Genomic DNA, 23,509 nt, shown 5'->3' with positions numbered 1-23,509 from the left:
TAATATTTTGCCTTTTGCAAAAATGAAAACAAAGCCTAAAAGATGAGGATTAGCTTCTGATGGAGCTTGGCCCGATGACTTCACCTAATTGTTACTCCATATGTCATAGATACTGTATAGATACTACTTCTAAGGTTTCTTCTATTTTTTTCCACATACCCAGCCTCTTGGGCCTAGACCTTTAGCGTATGAAAAGGGGGTAACAGTGCAATTATATTGTATGAGCATTATTACTGTGCAAAAGTGATTAAATGGAAATGGACAATGGTGAAGTGAGGTCCTGTTGACTCTTACACATGTGGTCTTAGTTCAGAATACAAAGGTATTGTCCCCTGTTCCTTGGATACATTTCAGTACAAGTCACAGAGTTCGTAAGTGAATGGAAACAGCTGTCAGTCTGTGAGCTGCCTCTCTCGTTGGAAGTGGAGCCACAGAGGCAGTCTGGTCACTCTTTAGTTAACTGACACAGGTAATTACAGTATAAATGTTAACACCTTTACTAATGGCATTAAATCTTACTGCTTAAAAATGCTAGTGAACATAAAACACGCCTATAAAAAAACATACCTAGAAGGAACATTTGACAACATCCTTTCATTGCAAGGCAAAACATGTTTTCTGGGCCTAAACTGTCTGGCACACCTCATCTTGGTTATGTGGAAATAACTTTCTGCACTGCAAGGTAGTAAACAGGTAAGTAGTCACTGCGTATTTCCATCTGTTTTGCTGTCATATTTTACTCTGAGACATTCACAACATACACCATGTCACACAAAACGCATTTTTCTGAGATATGCAGTCGTTCATAAAGAAAAGCACAGGTTGAAAAATCATTTTGATTAGTATGAGATTTTCTGTTTCGTTTCTCTTGTTCTTTTTAAAATCTCCTGCTCTGGAAATCTGGGAGTGAGCAATGTGAACACTTTAATCCAAAGTGCGCTCTTCCCAGACCAATGTGATAGTTTGCATATTGCTTAAAACATACTGTACATAACATTGGCAGAGGAGTAATGTAGTTCCCAGGTGTCTGACAGGAGAGGGTCAGTGCTACCCCTTAAGCTGAGGATACCTTCTCCAGTTCAGGTCTGTTCAACCCTGCAGTGATCACTGTCAGAATATTACGCAAACCAGGCTAAGACCAGCAACATTTAGACAGTTCTGGAGGATGAAGACAAATTCATTCAATGTAATGATTAAATGTTCAATTTAATCCTATCTATTTCAACCACCCGATGGCACTTTATTTTGTCACCACAAGCTTCTGCTCTTACAGCCTCTTTCATTTGAGTCCAAAAGACTGAACAAAAACTGTCATTTTGTTTGTAGAAGAGCATTATCAAACTAATGTAACGTCTCTGCTTTCTTCCCTGTAGAATGAATGTGGTTGCAAGTCATTATGAAACACGTAGGTTTTCTCCACTGTATCCACCTGCACTCCTGTGCAGTTTTTATTAGCAGTCAGAATTCCTCTCCCCTCTCCAAAATCACTTATAGCCCCAGGATCCTCTGTACATAAGCTTTCCCTGTTTCCCTGTAATTGACTAAGCATTTTTTCAGGCCTTTTACTGTGCTGAGGAGGGATAAGCCTGTACACAATGTTCTAGTTAACAATGGAATTTATTAAGATTTATTGGTAGTAATTCCTCTTATGTTAACCTTGCACATGTTCTTCCCTTTTGGGGGGGGGAGGGGGGGGGGATCTGATATAGAGGCATTCAGTCATAATCCCACAGGTTCACAGCACTGGTTCTTTAGTCAAGTACATACACCAAACTTCTGAACCTACTGTATGGTTCCTCTTGCACAGAAGAGGAATAGGGTTATAGCAGCCCATCATGAGTTGACTAAAACTACAGTAACTCATCTCTTAAGGATCCAAACCCAGCTCTTCTTTCCTGTTTGTGTGCTATCAATCGAGGACTCGGTGAATTCTGTTTCAGATGAAACCACTTCTCTTACAACACCTGATTGTAATACAAAAGCCAGAAAGGTAGATGTAATCTCTCTGTACCCAGGTCTCATTTTTGCAATATTTTCATTTGCAAGCTCTGTATCTAGTTTTCTGTCTGAGGCATGTGTTTGTTCCACAGACATTTTTCTTCACTGTTGTTTTAAGCAAGAAAGCTACAGTAATAAAAAAAAACAGCCGCAGGATTTAAATGTGAAAGTAGTAATTGTAAATTATGCTCTCAGCTCTCCAGGGTTGGAAATCATTTTTCTTAATAGACCACACGATGATTAACTGGGGATAACTGCAAACTACTGTATTATTTACAGTTGACCAAACTCACAATACTTTGATAAAGTTCTTTATAGTTCAGTTTATTATTTGTCAGTGGTTTCACATATTCAAATTTTAATTGTCCAATCATGATTTAGATAAACCAATCCAAAACCATTGCTAACTGAGATCTGCAAAACTGCTTCTGTGTGTTAACTTAAATATATTTCATTAAACGCCTCATGTTGTTCCCCCATATATCCTTTTTTTTTAACTTGCTGCTGAATGCTGGCTACTGTATCTATGATGTTTATACAATCCTAAAAGTCACTCTGGGCTTGTGAATTAAATTGTATACGATTTTCTTGGTTCATATTGTGCTGAGATAATGTAATCGGTAACCAGGCGAGAGTAAGATGAAAAACAAAAAGAGAAGAATAGGTTCATGTCTAGTGAAGGAGTTGCTTTTCCTGACTGTGCTTTGACGTTTGTAATCGTTTGTTTGACATTTGACGTTTATAATTATATAAGGAATCATTTTTGAAATGGCTGTTAAAAATAAATCCTAGCTAAACTGAGTAAATTTTCCATAGCATAGGTTTTTATATTGTAGGTGTAAAAAAAGTTTTCTAATATTGATTAAAAATCTGTAGTTTTTTAGACTACTTTTTAAATATGAAAACCTCTTTAAAGTAAGAAATTACTTTTATGCCTCTATCCCTGTAGATATTGAGGTATAGATGATCCTGTTGCTGCTAGATGATGGAGTCATAGATATTAAAAGAAAATGACAATGACTGTATTATTGCTGCATGGTGCCGCTGTACTCTGCCCTCTAGAGCTTACTTTTGTGATGGGTTTGCTGTCAGACAGCACAGCATCTCTGGTAAGGTGGGATTTTACAACTTTGCACTGTGGGTCTGAAACCTAATCCCTGTTGTGGATGAAGAAGACAAAAAGTTGGGAACTCCTGTAATCTTTGCAGGCCTAATCTAGCATAATATTTATCGGTTTGCAATTCACCACTCGGCGGTCCCATTCGAGGATATTGCGAATTGTAATTTGCGTGACTATATGGCACAATTTGTTTTTATAGAAACTGGCAAGGTTTCTGCAGCCTGGTATGGTCTGCCGATCTCCGAGGAGCGGTTGCTAGTATCTCTCTCGTATCTGGTTAGTCTGCTGTGTTTGTGCAGAATCCTCACCCAAACTCTGGTACCAAATGTACGATGCACCTTATTGTACTGTTAGAACTAAACTAACCAATTTCACCCCAGAGAGCGCTCAGGGGTTGAAAAGGGCTGAAAAATTGGAAGTTTAAGTGTATCATCTTTTGAACTTACAGTGTATTTTTCTCCTCAGTCTCAGAATGCACTGCCCTTCTGATAAAATGGGGAAAAAAACAGTCCCCGATGGTTTCAATGTGCAATCACCCCTTCTTTTTCTACCTCTCAAAGGCTAGGAATTAATGTGATGCAAGACACCAGTAATCCTTTTGTTATACCTCTTAAGAAATGAAAATGAGAAAACAAGTTCCATTCATTTGTTCCTTCTTTTGTTTATCTGTTCATTAGGACTTGTATTAAACTGACAGCTTGTTCTAATATTCCAGCGTTTACAGCAGTAAATTGTTTAACACCTGGAAAACACGTGGCCAAAAGAATTTCATTGAGCTGCCGACAGTTTGGATTTCTCAGGTTACAGAAGCCATAGTGAAAGATGCACATATTCTAGTAGTATCAAAGTGTATTCAGTTCCAACAGGTATACACTAGATAATTTCACAGAAGAACTGGAGGCAGAATCCGTACGTTTAGCTATGATGAAATTCAGGACCTTGAACAGCGCTAAGGGAATGAATTTATGACCCTGAGTCGAAACAGAAAGATGCAAAATCATTGTTTGAAAGAGACCAAAATTCAGGAAGGGCTTTGAGCTTTTATACTGAGCTTTTCCCATCTGAGCAAGGCAGCAGTGAAAGAATATTTGTATGTGATTGTGCAAAACCCCCCCATCTTTTACTACTTTTTAATTCCCCTCCTTTTACTTTTCCCTCCTGGAAGCCAGCCTACTTGACCAGCTAATGAACTGGCTTTAATTTCTACACTAAAGCAACATTATTTTGCATAGCTGCATTGAAGGAATCTCTTGTCATAGCTAATAAAATTTACTTAACCTAAATCTGTCAACCTTGATTACTTCTGCCTGGCAGATTAAAGCATCCTATATGCTTCTTTTAAATATTTGACCCTTTGAACACTTTTTTTTTCTTTCCAGTGATACTGAACTAATGCAGAAGTCTCAAATGAAAAGGCAGATTGGCCTGTTGTCTCCCATTTGGATGCTTATGTTCACGCATTTGCTTTCTGACCTAAATTCAGATATTGTATGTGGAAAGACTCTTATTTCAATTCTCCACACTGTGGATCCAGTAGATCCACTGTGTGTGTGTGTGTGTGTGTGTGTGTGTGTGTGTGTGTGTGTTTTTTCTTTCTGGTTACACTGACAACTGAGAATGTATTTGATACTGATGTATTGTAAAAGCTATAGTAACCTGAAGATCTTTGACCTTAAAACAAAAAAAAAAACAGAGGCAGATTTCCTTTCTATGTGCTGCTGTTAGTTCTGGCACTCAGCTGTTCATGTCTTCGGGAAGCATGACTCCAAGATGTTTTACATTAGAACAAGCTGGAAGCTGTAGTGGTTAACATGGAAGGAATTTAAGCTTCATCTATATATTTTATACAAAGTGTCTTCCTAATCCCATACCTGTGAGTTCTAGGGAGTTTCTCATAACTTCAAAGAAAGAGCACTGCTGGATTTGATCAGTAGGTTAGCTGAACTACATCAAGTGGGTTGTTTGAAGCTGTTTCCCTATATCTGTGTCGGACTGCGTTACTAAAAGTGATTTTCAAGTGAATGGTCCCAAACAAAACAGTCTTTAACATAAGCAATCTGCAACTTTCAAATGAGCCACACATAGAGACAGATATATACAAATAACTATGTTCCAGTAGAAGAAATTCTCAGTTCTTATTAAAAATCACACCAACAACAATTTTTTTACTTTGCACATTTGGTATTGTATCTTTATTGATTATCTTTTAATCTCAGCTCAGCTACTATGTATATTGGGTATTAGAAGCTATATGGCTCAATTAAATAAATGACTTTAAAATCACATAATGTGCCAAAATTCGAAGTCTAGACTGTCACAAAGTGTTTTGAAATAGGTTGACTCTGAATTCTTAATTACTCAAAAGACATTTTTCTTAACAGCAGGATGTTTGTGTCCAAGTACTAAATTAACTTTGTTGATGTGATTTCACAACTCCTGAAGATGTATCCCTTATGTGGAAAAAGAAAATCTGCTCATTTCTGTTCTGCACATGTTAATAAACAGGTTTTTTTCCCTGTAACAATGTTTAGATGTTTTCAGCGGTGATAAAATTCAGTTGCAAATTATGAGTCTGATTTGGCCACCTTGAGTAAACTGTTTCAATAATGACGATAGTTCACTCGTGCTTTTACAGGAGGCTGAAATAGGTTTTCTGCTTTTCAAAAGCAGCCTCTTTATGCTGTTGTGCCATGTCACACTGATTTCCACACTAAATGATGGTCTTTTCTGCCTTCACAAACCTTGCAATAGAGTGGGCTTATAGCACAGTTCAAGCGTTTTCTTTTCTGCTTCTAGCATTGTCAACGTAGGGTTCCCCCATCATAAACCCACTTCTCACGTCTGTGTGAAAAAGGATTCCTCACACAGCTGATGTTGTGTGTACTTGCGGTCACTCTTAGTGCTGTTTGCCAATTTTCTGGGGAATCCCATCTTGTTTAAAAGAGAGAAGCTACTGGTAACACTAGCCTGACAACTTAGAATCACTGGCAAAATAAACTATCCTTTGCTTTTAGTGCTTTCGCTTTTATTGTGTTATTTGCAGTCAATTATAGAGACGGTTATGTTATTACTAAGAGAAGCCTAAAGAAATAAACCTAAAAACAAATGAGTGAATATAAGCCAATTTCATATATGCTCAAACTTTAGCAAGTGTGTTTGTAGTTAGGTACTGTATAATCTTTACTGCAGAAGGAAGAAGTTTTATGGAAGAAGTAGGGGTGTAACCCCGGCGTCCTGGCCAAATTTCCCATTGGCCTTTACCAATCATGGCCTCCTAATAATCCCCCTCTATGAATTGGCTTCATTACTCTGCTCTCCTCCCCACTGATAGCTGATGTGTGGTGAGCGTTCTGGCGCACTATGGCTGCCGTCGCATCGCCCAGGTGGATGCTGCACATTGGTGGTGGTGGAGGGGATCCCCATTACCTGTAAAGCGCTTTGAGTGGAGTGTCCAGAAAAGCGCTATATAAGCGTAAGCAATTATTATTATTATTATTATTATTATTATTATTATTATTGTTATTATTATTATATTTGCCAAGGTATCTAGTACAATACCTTGGATTTGTACATTTCTAAAGCACTTTTCAATACTTAAGGCTCTGCCAGGACATTTGGAAGACAACATTGTCACTGACTGACTGGAAAAGAGCTGTGTTCATACCGATCCTGAAGAAAGGTGATCCGACTAACTATGGAAATTATCACACAATCGCTTTGATCTCAGATGCTGGCAAGGCTCTACTCAAGATCAAGGTGCAGTGGAGAACACAACCGTACTTGGAACCAGAATTGCCTGAAGTGCAAGCAGGATTCAGAAAAGGGTGAAGAATGAGAGATATCATTGCGGATGGGAGATGGATCCTTGATAAGACAAAAGAATATCAAAAGGATATCTACTGTACATGCGTTTCATTGACTACAGCAAGGCCTTTGACTGCGTAAATCATGAAGAACTCTGGGCTACATTAAGAAGCATGGGTATACCAGAACACCTGATAGTTCTCATACACAATGAGAACATTTATAGGAGGGAATACACTTCATCCAATAATACAGTGCAGCACTCACACAGGTGATGCATTTATGTGCCAGAGGCCACAGGAGGATAGGTGATAAATTACTTTACTTCTTGAATTAAGAAGGAAATTTAGAGAGGGCAGATTATTGGAACCCAAAGTGAAATTTAACAAGGACGCTAAATGATTACCTACATTTCCATTGGGTTTTTAATGACTAAGTAGGCAGGCCCTCAATTCAACATCTAATCTGAAGGATGGCAGATGTTATAGCAATGTACAGACTGGGACATTGTTTTTTTTTAATTGGTGGTCCAGGGGGTGGGTACCATGGTGGCCCAGTGATAGAAATGCTGCCTTGCAGCATTGCAGCCCTGGCCTGAATTCTCGGGGAGCTGTCTGCATGGACACATTTAATATTGTTGTACCAGTTCTCACGCTTGTGTGGGTTTGGCCTGGGCGCTCCAGTTTCCTTTCACAGACCGAAGCCATACTGGTAGGTTAATTGGCTACTTGGAAAATTGGCCATATCCCCATTGTTGCTTGCCAGATTAGCCTCCAGCTCCCCTGCGACCCTGTATTGGATAAAGCAGTTAGAAATGCCATGAGCACCACCTACTGGTCCACTAGCACCACTACAGAAACCTGTGTTTTCTTCGAGGTTTCCCCTCCCAGTACTGATCTTACCCAGCCTTACCAACTTTTAACTAACCTTTATAATAGTGTTCTGAAGTGCTTAGAGATGCTGCTTTTACAGGTGCTACTGTATATAAAATACAGTGTATTATTATTATTTATTGTTATAACTGGGCTCTCTGTGTCAGAAGATATCACTTTACATTATCAAAGATGGTAGATATTATTGAAATATACTTCCCTTAGCTGATTTCCTCATTTAAAACATGTTATTCCATTCAGAAACTTCATTTGCTTGCTCCTTTATGATTATCGGTGTTTTTGAATGACATTGCCATTATTTTCTGCATATTTTCTCTATTTCATTATGCATCAGTCACACTCTGCTCTAAGATAACCTATCTGGGTTGTTCTCAGATCAGGTTCTTGTCTATGTTGTATTTGTTGTCCTTGTTGGGGAGAAGAGGTTTACTGCAGAATTCGTAGTTTCATAGGAATGTGACAGGGTAGACAATGTAAAAGTTGCTGCTGTGGCTTTTTTCTAATGACACAGAGTCAAATCTGTGACAAGAACATGTAAAAAAGACGGATCCGGATAAATGCATGCTGGTGCAAGGAATCTTATTTTTGAACCGTAATAGTAATGTAATCATTCTTAACAGTGTTTATGCAAAGCACCTAAGCTATTTTTGTCATTCTTCACTTCGAGGCTTATTTAGTCTAGGGTGATTAAATGTGTTACATTTCTTGAGCTGGGCAGAATGATGACAGGTGTTTACACGATGGGTTGTAAGGCATTTCAGTGTACCTCCCACTTGAGCAGACTGTTTGCCAAACAAATACGTTTTTCCATCAAACAAAAGGGAACCAGAATGGAAGGGAAACGGTCTCTGTTTGCAACTCTGGCTTCATGTTTTCAGGAGTGAACTGCAGCTGATCGGAACCCAGCAATACTTGTCTTGTGGGAATAAAAAAGCTCTCTAGAAAGAGATGTGTTAGAAGAATTTCATTTTGTCGGTGGTATCCATTGCAAGCATCGTAATAATTTTATTGAGATTTTATGTAGTTTTATGTTAATTACAGCTGACGTAGATCACTGGGCATCATAATACAGGAGTATAATATAATTATATGTACATTGTTATGTGAAGCAGCCTGGAGCAGGTTCTATATGGAGCTTGCATATTTACTTGTGCCCTAATAGTTATTTGCCAGATATTGACGTTTCCGCATATTGCAAAGGAGCTTTGGTAGCTCAGACGGCAAGGGCATAGAGCTCCTGACTGGAAGGTCCCGGGTTCGATCCCAGGTAGGGGCAAACGATGGAGCTCTAATTCTTTCCAGATGGCTCCCATGTCCATTCAGCCTGCTTTCCAAATGAGTACCGGGGGTTAATCCTTCTGGGGGGTAATAGGCCGGCCAGAGCATGATGCTGACCACATCACCTCCACCTCCAGTGTCGGATGGTCCCTCACCAAGCCCTTACCCCCCATTCCCCCATGGGGACCTATGTACATACCCATAGTGCAAAACCACGCTGTCTAGGTTAGTTGCCATCTTTAAATTTCTCCTGCATGTGTGTTCTGCCTGGGTCTATCCTGCCTTCTGCTTTTTGCTTGCCAAAAAGGCTAACAGTGACTGTATCTGGCCAACAATGACTGTATCCGATTAAGTGGTTATAGAAAATGGATGAATGGATTGTGCGAAGAGTAAAACGATTGATGTAATTGGAAGACTAGGTGTTTGATACGATTCAGTTGTGAATCAAATTGGGATATTGCTATTGTCCTTATAAGTGGGCAAACTGAGTAAGGGCTGTGCATGCTCTTCTCCAACATGCTCATCTTCTCTCTAGTCACAACCTTACGTGCTGCAAACTGCTACAGGAGTGCGTGGAATGGGTCAATTGGCATTGAACTGATGGGTAATGCCATCATCTAACACAACCAACCCAAGTCTAGAGTTTACTGGTCTAAATCCAGACTATGCTGCTGCTGACTTTAGTTAGGTTCTAACCTAAGACAATTCCCAATTTCATGAGCACTGGTCTCCTCAGTGGGTTGAGGTCAGCTGGAGAAGCACCTGATGGATCATCTTGGGACAGCTGATTGTGCTGTGTGCACACCATAGAATGTGGGGGTTAGAGAAGCAAGTTTTTGTGATGTAGGCGCATTTTAATATTACCTTCCAGGAGAGTGCTGGAATTAATGCCATGAACTGGAAGGAATAGCATGTGGTGTTTCTCACAGTGATGGCTATAGAACAGAAAGAAATGTGTGTTGTTTTAGATTCTTTGATTGCAGATTTAACTGATGGCTTGACCCCTCCGTTGTCAGCTGTACCGTTGTTTGTCCGCACTGCTGACGCTGCTGCTCTGTGCTTGAGCAGCGTGCTTGACTCTACTTTAGTCGTTCTAAACCACACAGCTGCATAAATGGTTACCAGCATTGCAGTGGTAAAAAAAAATGTTGCAGAATAGTTTCTAAAGTGCTAAACAGAACTTTAAAACTGTTTCGTATCTGTTTACTTTAAACGTTTTCGTTGTTTTAGAATTGCCGATAAGTTTTGCTGTAGTCATCTGATTGGGAAGAGCCAACTGTGTTTTTCCCATCTCAGCTAGCGGCTATGAAACCTGCGTCCTCACACAGGGGTACATGAGAAAGTATAGGCAGATGTCTTTAACCCTCTCACCTTTAAGCCACTCATTCGTTTGCACTTAACAGGCATTGCAGCTCCATGCCAGAGGTCAGCATTGAAAGAGAAGCATATTAAGGAGCACTGAAGGGTAACAAAGCCTAGGAAGCTGCAGGGGTTGCCATGTCACTGATAGCCAAGAGATCCCTTTGTACACTGCTCCCCCCCTACACTCAGTAACGCTCAGCCAGTTATATGCCGTGAGCTGGGGAATCCCAGTCACAGTCAGCTAATAACATGACACAGGCTCATGATCATGGAGTTCATGATTTGTGCATTGTATGAGTGATAGAAAGCAATGTATAAAAAGAGCAATGAAAAATGCTGGCAAGAGCACAAGGGGTAAAATATCATTCAAAAACAGGCTCAATTTAAAGTGGGGGCAGTTCTGTCACTATTGAGCAAGTCTGATTGTTCACAGCATTTTGGGTGCAAACGCAGCACTTCGGAAAGGAGTAGCAGCCTGCGTCTATCCCTTGATGAGACCAACTGTAACTACACACACCCCTTTCCCCCCTGGACACCTGCCCTTTACCAGCTATAAATCACTCTACTATCTCACTTCATGGAAACCTCTGAATGCATTCTCTATTTGCGTGCTCCTCCATAGGCTGATGGAGTTCAGCCCACTGCAGGCCAGCCACTCAGTCCACACGGCCTTTTGAAAGCTGCTCAATGCTTTTAAAGATAACACAGTGCAGCACTCGTTTTTTTTAAGTGTTTACTATACACATTTGTGTATTATATAAGAGTGTGTGGTTCAGCTCTTGGATGTTTTATTTTGTTTCCTTGGTCATGCTGAGGGCGGTAGAATGTAGAAGGCTCTCACTCTTTCTCTGTGTCCAGTTATTACCCAGAAAGATCCCTTCAGAAGTAAAAACACATTACCTTCCTGATCTTAACATATGCTTTCCAAGCGAAACAGGAAAAGGGGATTTCGGAGCCCCTAGCAAAATAAGTTTTGCAGAAAAGTACCATTTCTGATTTTTAAGTTCCCCACTGGTGAGGTGCATTTCAAGAAAATAGACTGAATGTTCATGTAACCTTTGGTCTGTTGGTACAAGACCACACTGTTAGAGGTTGATTGTTAGCAGATGCCTCACTGTAGCTCTCTGAAGGCAGAGAGAAGATCCCTGTTAGTGAATGTGCTGAAGAAGAGGCCTCACATTTAACATAACTACGTCAAGGGCAGATTTGACCATTTTGTTTGCATGAGATCAAAAATGTTTCCATCCTGATAGCTTTCTATCCACATGTGAAATGAAGTGCCTGCTGTTATTGGTTGTACACTTGATGTACTTTTAAATTATTTTTTAGACTGGAAAGTCTTTGCACCAATGGTGTGAAGCTACAATCTGTGTTATTATAACTGATTACATTTATGTCAGAATCCTCCCTAAAGGGTCCAACAGCTTTGATGATGTTGTTAAGCATCTATTTAGAGTTCAATGCACAGTGAAATAAATATAAGGTGAATAATTTGTCACGATATGACTATGAAGTACGTACTGTATAACACTCTACTTCTGGGGGAGATATTTTTGGTATATTTTGGAGAAACAGAGGTGCACATATAATACAAATATTGTATATGCAATATATATTAATGAAAGCCTAAACAACATAAACATTTTAGATTATATGTCATAAAAAGGGTTTTGTTGTCTCCATAAAAAGACATTGCATGAACTATTGCTAAAGTTATGATGTGATTTTTATAGTTACTCAAATTCATTTGTCTTTTGTTGTTATTCTTTGATTATGTTTGATGCTGAACCCATCAGTTAGTGAGAAGGTTTATAGGTAAAATCAATCCATTGTTAAAGAACGTCACACATTATGTGTAGCTGTTACAATCAGACACTGTGTACTACAGCAAAACTTGTAGTATGCGCCATCACATTATCAGAAAAAACATGATTTGTGTGGGCAATTATTGTATTTACCCGCTATATGTAAAGAATGTCTAAAATAGTTAATTAAAAAAAAGTTTGTTCTGCACAACATGTTACTTCTTTTTAAAGTCTGAGTTTAACATCCAGACCTTAATGAAAGGCAAACATGATAGAGTGGTCCAGTACTGTGGTGATACTATTGCAAAAATCATCACCATATTATCCAAAAGATGTTGGAATCTTCCTGAAGACAGGAAAACAAAAAACTAAGAATCAAATCTGTGCAAGAGTGTCACTGCAGTCTCATAGAAGCATTTTCAGACTTTATTATTTTAAAAATATAAATGATATTAACACGACTGCTTTAGTAAAAAAAATTGGAAAAGAAGCAGGTCATATCTGGCTAGAAAGTGAGTTACTATAATCTTTAAATGAAGCACAAACACAAGAAAAGAAAATCGGAGACTTAAATGCTCAGCTCAATTACCCTCCCCATGAGCTTTTCCAACGTAGTTCTCTAAGCCAGCAAGGATAATAACTTCTGAATTGATCCTTACAGGGGAATAGCAGTTTCAGATACAATCATGAACCCTGGATGAAGTGAAGCCCAGTGCCGAGAAATTACTAAGGGACTAGACTTGCTTGATAGCAGTTAAGCTGACAAAATCGTCAAAAATGCAATTTTCCTGTCTTGTTCACTAACACTTGTGTTTTATTTTGGATGCAGGTCTATACGACAAATGCTTCTATGCCTCCAGTGACCGAGGATGGCTCCTTGGAATAAAAGCCATCAGAGAGCAGGGGAACAGAGATCCACGTTTCTTCTTTTCTATGAAGACAGATCGAGCCCACAAGGTGACTTCCATAACCTCTAACCAGAGATACATGCCAAACCAGTGGACTCACGTTGCAGTGACTTTCAATGGCCTGTACATGAAGCTCTTTGTCAATGGGGCCCAAGTGGCTGTGAGTCGTGAGCAGTCTGGGGAAATCTTCAGCCCCCTGACAAAGAAGTGCAAAGTGCTCATGATCGGGGGCAATGCCTTAAACCATAACTATCGGGGCTACGTGGAGCACTTCATCTTGTGGAAGAGGGCTCGCACCCAGCAGGAGATTATGCATGACATGAAGAGTCATAGCCGAGAGCAACTGGATGACCTGTCACACCTGGTTATTCACGAAAACTTTGAGAACGCATCGAGGAAGTGGCTGACTGTCAAGGATGGCTCTTTCCCACAGGCAGAAGTGAGCCGAGTCAGCGGAGGAATGCTGGACACTGTCCTCGAGCCCCCTGTCTGTGGCCAGACCGTCTGCGACAATGTGGATGTCATCACCAGCTACAACAAATACTGGACCTTCCGGAAGAGGAAGGTAGTCCGTTACCGTGTGGTGAACGTCTATGATGATGAACACAGAAAGCCCACTGTCAGTGAAGAGCAGATCCGTCTGCAGCACCGGCGCCTGAATGACGCCTTCAACGTGTACAATATCAGCTGGGAGCTCTCCGTCCTCAATGTCAGGAACTCCTCCCTGAGGCATCGCCTCATTTTGGCCAACTGCGACATCAGCAAAGTTGGCGATGAGGAATGTGACCCAGAATGCGACCATACCCTGACTGGGCTTGATGCTGGTGATTGCAAAAAGCAGAAGACCCATTGTCCAGAGCATAGGCAGGGAAATGGGGTTTGCAATCCAGAGTGCAACGTGGACAGTCATAACTACGACAATGGAGATTGCTGCAACCCCAACATCACGGACGTCACCAAGACATGCTTTGATCCTACATCACCACTCAGGTAAATTGTCAAAGATTTAGTTGTTTGTATTGATTGTGTTGACTTTTGTTGATGTCTGTATTTGTCTGGTTACAGACCAGACCCAGACTTTTTGTATGTGGAATATGGCATTGGTGTAGCAAGACGAGAAACTAGAAATAATTATTGTAACAGTAGAGCTGAAACAATTGATTATTCTTATATTTACAAGTTTAAAAGCCCTGAAACTAAGCAGAGCAGATTAAGTGAATTACAGAGGATTACCCTAACAGGGATTTACTAAAGAGTATGCACTAGTTTCAGAATGTGGTGGATGGCTCTCTGAACCAGGGGCACCATTAAAGGCTGACAATGACAATTGCTTGACTTTAATTGTACAATTGTAATTGAATGGAATGTGGTTTGTAAGGGGTTGGTGTATGTAAGGTGTTTTTTAGGTTCAATAAATGCTGGTAGACTATAGAAGTGTTGGAAATATTAAGGTCTGTAAGGCAGAGTCAAGCAGACCAAACGCGTGCTGATAGTGGTAACCCTACAAATTACAAAGTTTGTGGTGAATTTATACAAAGTACTGTCAAGGTACTGTATGAGGGAAGCGTGGAACAGTGGGTAGGTCTCTGGTCTAACTGGAAGGATGTGGGTTTAAGTCTCTGCTGCAGATTTGCTGTTCTACTGTACACTGAATAAGATTCTTCACCTCAATTGCTCCTGTCCACCCTACTGTATAAATGGGAACCAGTATTGCTTAGGGTAATTCCTGCAATGGACTGGCATTCCATCCAATGTTTTTCCTGGACATCATCTCTGTCATCTACTTGACCGGCCAGAAAACCAGGATAAGATTTTTTTCTTCATCTTTGTGCATCACCCCGAATGTTAAAACATCTCATGCCTGAAAAAAAGGGAAAGGGAAACCAGGATTATATGGTATTCTGCAAAAAAAATCCCATTAAACTATCTTATGGAATACCACCTGATAAACTGTGTAAAAAAATAGAATAATTTCTGGCAACACCCATATGTCTCCAGGATTTGATTGCAACCGGTACTTCTACAAGAAATTACTGTTGCAGTTTTCTTTGGGATGTAACTCTTAGACTTTCCTGTTGGTTCATTTAGTTATTGCTTATTCTGTTATTGATTTTGTTTGCATGACATACTGATCATTGAAAAATCACCTAGCACTCAGCAGCTCCAAACTTTTTTTCTCTACACAAACATTTCTTGGCACAATATCCTGTGCATGATGCTCTAGTATGTTTGCCCATTGATAAAGATCAAGGTTTGACTTGATTTTCTGATTGATTAATACACCTGACTAATCATTAAATTGGACTGGTTAGATAGTCCAACAGGGACTGGTGGCTGTTTTGAAAACAATAAGCTTTCTATACCTCAACATGTTAGTTTTATCAAATAATTTCTGACAGAACATTAAACTTTATAGGAATGGAACCAAGAATTGCATGGTTACAACTGAGCAGAAAGAGCTAGAAGAATCACATTGATGCCTTCCTTAAAGACTGATAAATAGCTTCAGATTTCTTATCAATATCCATCCTGCTACTTCAAAAAACTAAAAATGTCTTTTATTTTGGCCCAAGTGTAGTCATTCATAATTCAAGATAAAAGCATCCTAATGTCCTTTGAATGATGTAAGAAATACAGTATCAGCCAGTATTTTAAAATTTATTTTGTATTTCTATAAATATGTTAAATTGCTCTTTTCTACAGTATATTTAAAAGTTGATTTCCACTTTCTGACTCTGTCTACAAAGTTCAGTTTAGATTTACTCAAGTGCAAAAGAAGAAAAACAGTTTAGAATCAGGATATCAGAACATTAACATAGAATTGTAGAATTGTAAAAAGTGTGGTATTATTTTTAACTGATGATATTCCAAAATGCATTTTATTTAGTGCTATTTGTGAAGATTAAGGACTATATTGTCTGTAAAATCCTGTTTTACAAGCTAAGCAAGTCTATACTTCTTGATTTTAAGCCTATAATAGATCCAGTTATCTGGCACTGACCGAGAGTTGAGTTCCACCTCTGAGCCTGTGTGATTTCTTGTTTGATGCCTTTGGATTGCATCCTTTGGATGAAGGCTTCACTCTGGCAATCGTACAAGCGTATTCAAAACCCACAGCGCCAAAGCAGAAACAAACTACTCTCTTGGTAGCTGAAAGGGGGGAAAAAGAGAGATCTTTCCCTGCAAATTTCTTAAATATTTTTTCCTTTTTTAGATTTATTTCGTGCTTATAAAAGTGGATTGATAGAAAGTGAGTGAGAATGGAAACCTGGAGCCCCCAGACAGCTGAGGAAGGCAATTAAAGTTCAGCACAGGGTTTGCAATGTGATGGCTTAGTGTGAGCACATTGTAAAGTGCTTTGACAAAGGGAGCTATCCAAAAAATATTCTGGGGGAGTAAAATGTGCCATGCACTTTTCTGCTTCTGTCCTGTGTCTTTTCTGCATACTCATCTCTTTAAAAATTGAAAAAGAATGTCTTGTATCATTGGCAAACATGGAGCAAGCAGCTGGAAATAAAGGAATCCTTTCTGCAGAAATGTAGGGAAGGACTGTTTTTTTTATCTTTACTATGTACGAATGACCATAAAATGAGAAGACACTAAACTTGATTAAACAGGATTCCAGTCTGGGGGATGGGCACGTGTCTATCCAGGAACAATGCATCACACCATCAAAGTTTGAGTGTAGAATTTTGTTTGTGTGCTCTAGTGACCCAACTTTCATTACAGTAGGTTTCGATGTATTGCCCATAAGAAAATGAACAAACACACCTAGTGTAGGTTAATAACAACAGCCAGAAGAGATCTATTCAAACGAATGAATGAATAAAAAGATACAATTAATTGGTTCACAAATGCTATGTACACCTTTTCAATCATCTTTTGTTAACAATCACAGTTTGTTTTTCAGTATTTAGATTAAATCAGTTCCTGTCGGTTTTCTGTGTGTTTACAATTCCCTCTCATGACGCAACATGAAAAGTCCAGCTAGGGAAATAGATCATGCTATATCCAGGTCCTCAAAGAAAACTGCTTAACACTTCTTTCAGGAATTTTTAATTCCACGTTAAAAAGGGAACCTGTAATAGGTCATAAAAGATAATTATTCTAGCATTGTTCAAAAGCACCAGAACTCTGTGATGGTAATATTGCAATGATAATGCATAGAAGTAAGGAGACCCACCAAGGTTCTGTTGGAAAATTAAAAAAAAAAAAAACTATTGAGATTTGATTTGAGGTGAATTTGTTTTTTATGCTGTTACTTTGGTCAAAATGGCCGTACAAGTGATGTTTTACATTTCTCTTCACCACAGACTTGCTCTCTGTTTTCTGGTCTCCTATTAGACTGTCAGTCAAGTCTGGCTTGACTGACAGTGATGTGTTGACTTAATATGCCCTACATTAGACATTTCCAGCCTTTGCCCTTGGTGTCTGCTGAAATCTAACAAGCTTTCTATAACTGGACAAATGTATTTCTTCTACATACCCTCAGGCTGTTAATGATCTGAAATGAAGCCACTTCACTATATCTGAAAGTGGCTGTAGTCTCATGTTCTAAAGAAGTGTTGCCTATTCCTGTCTTTTGCAAGAGGAACCCACTGAATGAAGGTTAACAATTGTACTTTAGAATTAAGTAACAGAGGATAGCACAAACAAGCTCAGTAGAGTTTATATCCACTTATCCAGGCCTGGCAGAAGTGTGATACTCTGTTCAGTACAATTTGAACACTAGATTGGCACATTTTCTGCAGCACAAGTTCAATAAAAAAAAGAGAAAATGTATTTATGAAAGATGCATTTGTAGAGGCTAGAGGGTCAACACATCACATGGTCATGTATTGTATGGAAATTTTTGTGAGCGTGTGTGGTCTGTCCTTGACTGACCCATGCAGTAGCATTCAGTTAACCTCCTTGCTGGGACTGTGTTGAGATTGTACAGCAGGAATGGACTGCACCTGCCCTGACTGGGATTGTGGTCTCATCCACAAAATGTGTGAGTGGATTTGAGGTCATGCGGAAGGTTAGCAAATTGTGAACTACTAATTTCTGTATTACATCATTGATAGCTTTGCAAAGAAACTGGTCCTTTCCAGCATTGGACATCTGTTTATACTTACCCACAGTGCAAGTCTTGACATATTCTACAGCCACAGTAAGTAATTGTATTCAAGTAGTTTGTGTCTAAAAAACAAAAAATATGAATAATGTAGCAACACTATGATCATTCAGTTAAACTGACATTGAGCTCTTAGCTGTTGAAAGTCTGTAATGATGATCACTGCCGAGATGTTTGCTAGCTGTAAAATATGCCTTTGCAGCCTCCAGCCCTGTATGTAAGTAAGCAGTGTATAACTGCAGGTGCTTTGGAAGGGTAGGCTAAGGGGAGACCGAAGGAGAGGATATCCATAATTAAATGAAAGACAGATCTTTAAATTGCTGAGTTTTGTTCTCCAATACATGCTGTGCTTCATGTAAAATGATACTGACAAGCGCATGAGAGGAGACTTCATTATTTTGCAGAGATTCTCTAGCTATTCAAGGAAATATAGTAGATTGATGGATAATAACTTCTCTGGGTGGTGCTTTGGGATATGTTATTGCTTCTGTTGTCTTACTGTTGTATTTGGAAACATGGTGACCAGACTCTTACTGTGCATGTTAGCGTTGCTGTTTTTGACAATACTGTGAAATTACTTCCGATGGATTTGTGTAATCAGGTGAACCTTCATGAAAGGTTTCCCGTTTCAGCAAAAACAAGGAGGAAACAATTCTTCTTTAGAAAAGCAAAGTGCAGCAACATAGTGCCCCCTGCAGGGCTGTAGCAAGAATGTACCCATATGATACCAGAAAACCAATAGAGGAATGTGAGCCTTCTAATAGGATAGGAACAGCAGTAACAGCTTTTCTTATGATGGGTTTATATGTTATCGTGATTTGCTACTTATTTCTCTACTGACAACTTGTATGCATTTCTGTTAAAATGTCATATAGCTGCTTGTGTCGTTCTTAGTATTTCGAAGAATAATATTTTCCTTTCTGCACAAATGTGAAATTTGAAATGTGTGTGATTAGTAAATGTAGATGCAAAAGAAATCTGTTCTTAAATTATTATTGGCAGCAGATATAAATCTTTTACTGTACAGTAATGCTATCTGCAGTTAGCTCAAATACAATAATCATAATAATAATGCAGATTGAAATTATTGGAAGAATTCCACGCTTGGTCATGGAGTAAGTACACTATAATCAAGGTAATTATTCTTCTGGGTTTTAACATTAATGGCACACAGGGGAAGACTATTCATAAAAATTTCCCCTTAAAAAAAGTCTAGCAACTGAAAATGAAATATTTAAGCTTGCTTTTTAGAGTTTGCTACACTTCAGGTTTAGTGAAGAGCATACAAAAAGGAGACCGGTTATCGTTAGGCCTGTTGACAATGTGCACCTGAGAATGTCTTATAGTCCTGCTGGGACACTTTCTGACATTTGGTCTAGGGTCTGTGGTAGAAAAAATAATACAGAAGATTTAGTGTTAGGATGATTTTTTGGGGGCACACTGCAACCAAAAACACCATTTTACACGTGACCCAAGTAAACTGAAACCCAGGCAATTACATTTCATGATTTGGGGTCATGGGGGAGCGAGCCAGAGCCCATTCCGGAAAGCACAGGAGTAAGGCAAGGTACACACTGGATGGGATGCCAGTCCATCGCAGGGCAGACAAATACAGACACAAATATGCACAGATGCACTCACACCAGAGCTGATTTTCCGAGAAGCCAATTAACCTACCAGTATGTTTCTGGACTGTGGGGAAACTGAAACATCTGGAGGAAAAGCAGATATACACGAGAAACGCATACAAACTCCATGCAGGTAGCACCTCCATTCTACATTTTGGAATTGAATTGAATTGAATAGGGTCCCGGCACTGCAAGGCAGCAGTGCTAACCACTGAAACACTGTGCCATGGCAGGGGAGTACATAAGGCAAATGGCAACTCTCACTTTCCTACAGTAAGTGTATTGATCCAAATGGGTCCAAGTTTTTTTTAAGCATCCCACAGGATTAACAAGCAAGGTATAGACAGCCAACTACGTAATACAGCACCTACAAAAATGGGCAGTTTCCAAAAGGTCATGACTTCGGCCTCTGATTGCTCTCAGTCTGGCAAGAGAAAGTCATAAATGTCTTCCTCTCCCATCTACTTAACACTGATTACAAGTATTCACAGTTGTCATTTGGGAGCCATTGTTACTGCTGTCTGTCATTCTGAGTTTCAGCTCCAGGCTATTTCTAATTGCAGACCTGGCATGGTAGATTACATTTGGAAATTAATTATTGGCACTGGTGTGAGGCTATATATTTAAACTTCAAACCTGACAGATGAGGAATGGGTTTATGTGAGTGTGTGAATGAATGACTGAGCGAACCAATATATGTGTCAGTTCTGAAGATCAGCTCTCCAGCTGTATGATTACTTGCATTTGATTATGGTACGTCTGGAGTGCATTGCCGGAGGCTGCATAACAAACATTATTTTACATTCCTTGTTGATTGCGGAATCCTGCACAAACAAAAAGCTACAGCATTGAGAACAATGACTTTATAAGAAAGGGGAGTTTATTTTGTTAGCCCAGAGCCTGTTACCACTTAGCAAGCTAAAGTATCTGTCAGGCTTGGAGCTTTGGTTATATTCAAATAGTCTCTAATCTCTATCAGTGGTTTGGATTTAATGCTAAGAACTTGTGTACATGCACGTTTGTTTTGCGCACATTCTCTTGGTCCTGCTTTAGTTTGAATGCTTTGCTGTTCGCCAGTAGGTTTTTGCTGTGAGCATCTCTCCTGAAACATTTAGAATTAAATGAGTTGTCTTGGTTTGAATATAACACAATATATGTTTTATTCTTATTTAAGGAATGTCAGGATTTATTGTATTCAGGTATACAGTAAAAATGTTCAGTATTCCTATATTTAAAAACACCTGATGCAATTTTGATCTCAAACCATTTGATAAAGTTAAATTTTTGTATAAGTAACATGGATACAATCTAGTCTGTGTATGCATTGTTAATAATTCCTGTCTGAATACCAGGAGACTGATTTCATGAGTTCATTGTTCTGGTTAAGGAATATATTGGAATTTTTTTTATTATTGAAAGATACAGATGAAAGACTTTCAGTTTCAAATACCGCATCATCAAAAACTGATGTTGATTATGAATCTGCGGTAACTACTGGCTTACAACTGGTCCCTTAGAGTGAAAAAAAAAATCTAAAATTGGGACTCTTTAATTTTTCTGTTGCTATAAACAAATAACTTTCCAAATGTGGTAAGATTCTGTTCATAAGACTCCAAAGCTTGCAATAAGTCTATTGCAATATATATATATATTATTTTCTATGTTCCATGCTGTGCATTTAATCTTCTTTTCCTGTATTCTTATTCCACCAGGACATGTCAATATATCTTCTGCACAAAATCCCATGCAAGCTCTTCCTCTTTCCTTACTAGTGTTTTCATAAAGGGCTCTTCAGTTGGGTACTTTACAGCCCATAGCCTGCTTCTAAGACTCTGACCTCGTAAACTTGACGATGTTAATGGATTTACCTAATGGAGGATTTCAGTACAAACCTGCTTTTAGCACCTCTCTTTCAACAGTTCGACAGCCTTGTAAAAACACCTGCTACCTGTGGCTCCACATGCTCGTGCTTTAAAAATATCACATGATAACAAGAAAAGGCCTAAAGGTCAAGCCAAAGAAATCTACCTACCAAAATGTACTTTTTCCCAAACTCTTGCAACTCTTTTATGTAGTTACTGTGATAAAAAGGAATTATGACCTTGCAACACTATGTGAATGGTTTACTTGCATTTGTTAACTGCAATTTATCACCACCTTACTTTGTCAATTGTTTTCAAACTTTGTCCCTCAAGCAGAAAATAGTCAGTTTCATGCTGTGCTTTCCCATCTTTAATAGCTAAATTCAGAAAGATTTGCAGTTAATAAAAAGCCTTTAATTTAAATTTATTTAATCACCAATGACTCTGATACAAAACTAAAACCAGCCAAAGTTCAGACATTGAAATCCAGTATTGGCCGATGATTCTGCAGTAATGTGCCTTGATATAAATGGATATTCAGATAATTTTCAGACATATGAGAAAATGGGACTAGGCTTAGCATTCAGAATACCACCATTCTCCATCACCAAGTTCCGAATGCACACACCCCAGTGCCCTCAGTTTAGATTCCTAAAGACTGTTTGAAGAATAGAGAGCACTTCCCGTACTTTGGGTGTAGTCTTTCAAAAAAGTTTGATATAAAAAACAATCCAGCATTACCTTAAATCTGCAAGTGCAGCCTTATGGACACTTGAGTAAGCAGGTGTTTGAGGTTCGCAGCATTAAAACTGAAATCAGACTGATGGTTTACAGTGCTGTCTTCATTAACAGCACACTTAAAAGGATTATAGACTCATTGCCAATGCTGTGTGCAGAGATTTAAACATATCAAGTGGGTGAACAAAGACACCAACAGTATTTTTCTCTTACAAGTAGGTACCACAAGTATTGAAGCTATCATCTACCATGAGTGTGTTGGTTTGATCATGTTATCTGAATGCTTGACTCCAATCTCCCAGAAAAGGTCTTCTTCTCCTAGCAAGGTCAAGGGAATTGAACCAGAGGCCTTTCAATGACATGGTAAAAACAAACATGAAGAAATTCAACATTGATGTCAGCTCCCGGCAGATTGTAGCCCTTGGAGATGGAGGAGGAAGAAAGAGCCCAGCTCGTATAGGTCCAAAGATGTAACTCTGAGTCAGCAAAGAAGGAGCATTAAAGAGGGCTCACCATGACCAGATTGCTCAGTTCATACACAGATATTGAGGAGGCAACACCTCTTCAACCTGCCAGAGAGTTGGCCTTATCACTCACCTCCAGGTTAATGGGAGCCAGCTCTCAATCATTCAATCATGAAGGACAGCAAACAAAATCACTTGGAGTGCAGAAAGTGAAGTTATAACAACACATCAAAGCCTGTTACAGTAGGAACGGATTGAAATTCCAAACCATAATTCCAAACCAGGCATTGCTGTGCCATCTTGCCTTTATCATAGAAGTATCATGTTCTGGCTCTGGCGGTTTTCAGAAAATGTTAGAAATGTAATTCAAAGGTGATCAGGCCAACAGCTCACTGGATGATCGTAGCTTGTCTGATTTATTCAAAATGTTCCTCTGCTTTTTTTTTTAGATTAAACAGACTTCAACCAATTTTCCAGAGAAAATTATACCCTTATACCTCTTTGATCTTTTCCATGATTTCCACCTTTACACT

At 39.1% G+C, this 23,509-nt stretch overlaps 1 protein-coding gene across 1 annotated transcript in view; it reads left to right on the top strand.

The window, feature by feature from the left end:
• The window catches only part of LOC148644055 (pappalysin-1-like), a 212,110-nt gene that overhangs the window by 4,880 nt on the left and 183,721 nt on the right, over positions 1 to 23,509 (top strand). Inside the window, exon 2 of the mRNA XM_088614558.1 lies at positions 13,090 to 14,158. Within this exon, the coding sequence (XP_088470684.1) occupies positions 13,090 to 14,158 (1,069 nt within the window). The remainder of the gene's footprint in view (positions 1 to 13,089; positions 14,159 to 23,509) is intronic.

Source organism: Lepisosteus platostomus, chromosome 21, assembly GCF_059453375.1.
Source record: "Lepisosteus platostomus isolate fLepPlt1 chromosome 21, fLepPlt1.hap1, whole genome shotgun sequence".
NCBI lineage: Eukaryota > Metazoa > Chordata > Actinopteri > Semionotiformes > Lepisosteidae > Lepisosteus > Lepisosteus platostomus.
This window is presented reverse-complemented; position numbering and strand designations above follow the sequence as displayed.